Source organism: Hippopotamus amphibius, chromosome 3 (assembly GCF_030028045.1).
Source record: "Hippopotamus amphibius kiboko isolate mHipAmp2 chromosome 3, mHipAmp2.hap2, whole genome shotgun sequence".
In the NCBI taxonomy this organism is placed as follows: domain Eukaryota; kingdom Metazoa; phylum Chordata; class Mammalia; order Artiodactyla; family Hippopotamidae; genus Hippopotamus; species Hippopotamus amphibius.
The window spans coordinates 105,620,196-105,625,964 of record NC_080188.1 but is presented as its reverse complement, the minus strand read 5'-3'; the positions used below and the strand labels follow the sequence as shown (position 1 = coordinate 105,625,964).

Sequence of the window (5,769 nt, the reverse complement as noted above, 5' to 3'; positions counted from 1 at the left end):
TACCTATGAACTTTGGCTCAAATACTATTTTATACTAATTAGTTTTTAATTAAGCTTGACTTTTTTTTAATCAACATAAATGTGTCAATCTACTTTTTTCTGTAAATTTTAGTCTTTCTATTGCTTTTCTTTTCAATACAAAACTTTTTAGCTTTTGTAAAAAGTCTAGCTATGTGCTAAGCAATAATCTGTTGACAAACAAATATTCATAAAAAGTAGAGGACAACATTGACACAACTTTATTTTGTTAAACATGTTCTGCCGATCACTTTGTTCATGGCCTCTTTCACATCCTTGTTCCTCAGACTGTAGATCATGGGGTTCAGCATGGGGATCACTGTGGTGTAAAACACAGCTACCATCTTCCCCTGATCCACGGACTCCTCTGTGGGACGTCTGAGATACATGAAAATAAGGGTTCCGTAAAATATGATAACAGCCGTCAAATGGGACCCACAGGTGGAAAAGGCCTTGCACCTCCCTTCTGCTGAGCGCATCTGGAGAATGGCAATGAGAATGAACAGATATGATATGATGACTACAGTCAGAGAACAGGTGAAGTTAATGCCTGCGAGTATGATCATTGTATATTCTTTTACAAAGGTCCCAGCACAGGCCATTTTAATGAGAGGTGGGTCTGCACAGTAGAAGTGGTTGATCTCAATCTTCCCACAGAAGTATAAGCCATAAGTCCATAATGTTGCTGCCAAACTAGTCAGAAAACCATACACATAAGGGAAAGCAATCAGTCGGATACAGACAACCCTTGACATTTTGCTGCAGTAGAGCAAAGGGTTCCCTATCGCCATGTATCTATCAAAGGCCATAGCAGCAAGAATAAAAATTTCTACATGGACAAGAGCAATAAAGAAGAAACACTGTACCAAACAACCTGCATAAGAAATGGTTTTTTGTCTCTGATAACAGGTTTTCCAGCATTTTAGGGGTGACATTGGAAGAAAACCACACATCGACGAATGACAGATGACTCAGGAAAAAGTACATGGGGCTGCTGAGCTGTGGGCTGACCTTAATTAAGAGGATCATGCCAATGTTACCCTCCAGGGTGATTATGTAGACCACCAGGAAAATGACGAAGAGGAGAACTTGCCATTCCCGACGACTGGTTAGTCCCAAAAGAATGAACTCTGTCACATCAGTGAAACTGAGCATTTTTCTCAGCTCTAGGTCAACATTAGTTACAAGTCTCTGTGATAATTAAAAGGAAACATAATTAAAAGTCAAGTATTGGTTATTTATTAACATATTTTTATTCATGGACACTTTTTTTCTTTATTAATCGTCTATTACTGCACTTTGCTGCCCTTTTCACCGAATCATTTCTGAGCACTTGCTATGTAACCTCTCTGAAGGTTACCTAGAAGGATAAATACACAGCCCCAATTACATAACAGTTGTACAAAACATGATTGAACTATGCTAATACTAAAAATTGCAATTGGCCGTATTTCCAAAACTACTTCTTAAATATCCCTTGTTTCCTACACTGACATGTTTAGTAGTCACGTGCGGGGAGCTACCCTGAACAGGGGTCCTGGTTTCCGTAGTTGCCCCCAACAAGGGCCTTGGTCTCCAGGACATAGCCCTGGGAGCTGCCTTACTGTAAGGGCTTGCCTAGGCAAGCATAGCTCTCTGTCCCGCCACCCCTGACCTTTGAGTAAGTGTTTAAACAAACAGCATGTGATCCCCTGGGCTGCACTATGTGCGCCCATAGGTCTGTGATCTTGCTAGTACATCTAGAAACAATCAACAGGAGGTCTTATGCTCGCTACGGTAGATGGTTATGGGAAAAACACATTGTTCTCTACAGTAAGAATCATTTTTCTGTTAGCCTTGTTGTCAATGACTCCTCTGATTTAATCTGTATAAAAAGCCACTGTAAAATAAAGAAGTTTGTCAGTTGCCTATGAGCTTCTGGCCCTCTAGACCCCATCTTTTATGTGTCTGTCTGTCTGTCTTTCTTAGCCGCGTCGTGTTTGCCTAAGGACCTGATCGATTTTGCCGGCAGGCTCCGGCAGTCACGTATTTTTAAAATATCTCCAGAGGGTTCTGGATCTTTTTTTATCATAATTCACAAATACCATTTTATCTCATGTTCATTTTAAAACATATTTTCCATGATTAGAGATGGAAGGCATCTAATCCAATATTTTATCAGTCCTAAATGTCAGATGAAAACTTATTTTTAATTTAACCTCCTACTTGTACTCATTTAAAGGGGGACAAACTGATCATAGTCATCTTCAACATAAAGGGGTAAGCCACTCAAACACATTCATATATTATGCACATTCCCTGCATAAGGACTCTTCCTTTTATCTAACATGAATTATAATCTACTAGATATCCTCCACTGTTATGTTCAAGAGATTCAAAGACAAGTAAGGCAAGGAGATTAATGTCACGATTTAGAGTGGTATTCATGTAAATAATTACTATAAGTATTATGCTTAATCTAGCAATGAAAAATTATACAGGAGGATATGCATAGGTTATATGCAAACACTATGCTGTTTTGTAGGAGGGACTTGATCCTCTATGGATTTTGATGCCCTAGGGAGGCGTGGTGGGGTCCTGGAATCAACCCCCCTCAGATACTGAGGGACGATTGTGTTTGTCCCTCATGTGCCACAGCATCATTTTGAGCTGCCTGTGAACATGCTCAGTCCACGGGAACAAGAACAAGGAAAACTGATCACAGATTTATCTGTGAACTGACCAAATAAGGCTACTTTATAAAAAAAAATTTAAAATAATGTACTAATTTTTGAAAAAGATGAATTCCCTAAACAAGAAAAGTGGACTTTTAAAGTTTGACAGTTTCATATTCAAAGATCAATGAATGAAAGATAAGTTTTATACACCATCGTAAATGGTAGAGGAAAAACAAAGATGAAGGTGAGATTCTGTCCCTGAAAAGAGGTTACAAGCATGTCAGCAGAGCATACCGATATTGACTCTACAGAGTGGGGCCGTGGCTGCCCGTGGTTTTCACACTTTTGCATGCCACGCTATGTGTGCGCTGCATGGTGTGCAGGATCTTCGTTCCCCAACCAGGGGATCAAACCTGTGCCCCCTGCATTGGGAGCAAGGCGTCTTAACCACTGGACCACTAGGGAAGTCCTCATGCTTATGAATTTTTAAAGGATGAGGAAGAGAGAAAATTTTATTTGGCAATCAGATCTAATTGCATGGTATCAAGGATGATCCAGAAAAGAAAGGATATAAAAGATCAGTGGTGAGAGTATGTTGCAAAGGCTAAATACATGAAACCCTGAGTGGTGGTTAGCCAGGTAATTGTTAGCAAGGGTGAACTCACAAGGAAAGTGGAGTGGGCAGGTCAGGTCAGGTCTGATCTTAGGGGTATGAAGTCTGGAAAGAAGTGAAGGATTTGGGGAGCTTAGAAGCGCTTAGACAATTTTCCTCACCATCTCCAGGCAAAAATATATACACAAACTTCCCACATTGTATCACTCTGTTTTCAAATTCAATTAATAATAAATGTGGATTGTTTTTTCCCTCAAGATCAGGAATGAGGAGATGTTAAGTATGCCGGTTAAAGACTTCTGTTTCTATTGTCAGAATTTGAAATCTGGCTCCATGACTTATTTTATGAACTTGGGCAGGTTTTATTACTATTTTGTTTTGTCTTTAATTTCTCTATGTTTAACATGCTGTAACAATAATAATAGTATTAATTTTGTTGTGTGTTTGTATGAAAAGAGATATTATGCATTAATATATAATAAATATATAAGGCACAATTATTTTTAAATGCACTCCCGGAAATTGTGGCTTCCATGAATAGTTTGTAATAATAATTAAGTCTCTATAGAAAATTTCTTTCTGTCTCTCTCTTTGACAAACACACAAATACACACCTCCACACAAGGATAACATATATGGCAAAATTAATGTTAATTAATAGATAAGAAAAGAGGAACTAAGACACAACCTTCATCTTCCAGCTACAGATAGATGCATTTGTATACCAACCTCAGAATGAAGGGAAGTATTTCCAGTAAGGAAGCAGAATGGAAAAGTGAATGCTGTGTGAGAGATAATACCAGGCAAAAGAGAAACTGGAAGTCCACAAGAGAAGTTTCCTTTAAATGTTTGCTTTAAAAAAAAAGAAAAGAAGAAGAAGAAGCAATTAAGAGTCTTCCTCTGGAAGTGACCCTGGGGAAAGCACATCTCTAGAGGAAGAGTCGACTGCTGAGTTTTGATTTTTTTTTTTTTTTGTAACAGATTTACACAATTTAATTTTTCCCTAACTCAAGTTATTTTGAAAGTGTCCTGGGAGCAAGTAACATAATTTGCTCTGGGTTTGCATCACACTAAACTTGGTGATGGCATCACTCAACCTGCTTAAGCCCAGCCTATGTTCTGTACTTCACAGTCTGTGCTACTTGGCTTTTCCAGTGAATGGTGAAACGAGTATTATTCCCCATAACCAAAATTATGTCATATCAAAGCAGGAGAAATATTTCCAGAATCTGAGGACCTTTCACCACCTTTACTGCGGTGTTCTAGCAACCACCTCTCTTGCCTGAATTATAGGCTCTCATGCATCCATACTCCATCCTAAACTCAAAAACCACAGTGGGTCTTTAAAAGCAAGTTATTTCACATTGCTTCTTAGCTTGGAACCTTCCCAGGGTTTCCATTTTCTCAGGGTAAGGCTTCTGATGGCTCACAGGAGTTTAAATGATTGGCCACTAATCCCCTATTATGCCTCTGATGTCCTATGCCATTAATTTTCTCATTGCCCTGGGCTCCAGCCACAATGGCTTCCATCTGTCCTTGAAACACTCCTTGAATGCTTGCATCGTGAAGCCTTTTCACTAGTTCTTCCAACTGCCTAGAACCCTGCCCCTTAGGCACCCCCATGGCTGATCTCTAAAACATCTTCACGAGGTTTTTGCTCAATTATCATCTTCTCAATGAAATCAACCTTCATTCTCATGTCTAAGCCAGAGGCATTCCTTTGTTCCTTTATCTTACAATATATTTTTCCATAACATCACTAGCATATCCTACGATTTACTTATGTATTTTGCTAATTGTTTATTCTTATCTCACACCACTAGAATATAAGCCTCATGAGATCACGGATTTTTTTTTTCTGTTTTGTTCATTGATCACAAATAACTAAAACAGAGCCTGGTACATAATAGTCACTCAGCTAATGTTTGCTGGATGAATGAGTGAGTTAATTAATTAAACAGGCTAAAATGCTGAGAAATAGACCAAAGGAAATATAAACAAGTTGATGCATATGATTATTGGCATTTTAAAATGAGTGGAGATAAAGAGATTATTAAATAACTAATGGTAGTTAATGTTTTATGAGAATTAGTGTTAGTATCTTGCTTCAGACTGCATGGAAATAATAAATTCTAAAAGATTAAAATTAAGTGTAAACACTTTAAATATGCATGCATTACAAAGAACTTTTATCTGAATGATTATGCAGTTTGTTCATATTAGTTAAAAATAACACTAGTGGCCAGAACAATCTCTGAAATTGTCTGGCTTTCAAATTGACTAAGTTTTATAACCTATGGTCAGAATACACCTAAATTGATAAAGTGATATCATTGTTGGTGAAGTAAGCAATTTGAAGTTGTAAATGTTGTAGAACGGGAAAAAGATGCAGTACAAGATAGAACATAATATTATAATTATAATATGTAAATATGTATTATAATATATAATATAATATATAGTTATACCTTATAATTATAA

The 5,769-nt window shown here is 37.5% G+C and overlaps 1 protein-coding gene across 1 annotated transcript; it reads right to left on the bottom strand.

Moving 5' to 3' along the window:
- Nucleotides 1-239: 239 nt before the first annotated feature.
- On the bottom strand, nucleotides 240-1,176 carry LOC130849954 (olfactory receptor 5M3-like). Its single transcript, XM_057729219.1, is given in 2 exon segments — nucleotides 240-914; nucleotides 916-1,176. Coding segments are annotated over 2 exon segments (933 nt in total). The 5' UTR covers nucleotides 1,174-1,176.
- Nucleotides 1,177-5,769: the final 4,593 nt, after the last annotated feature.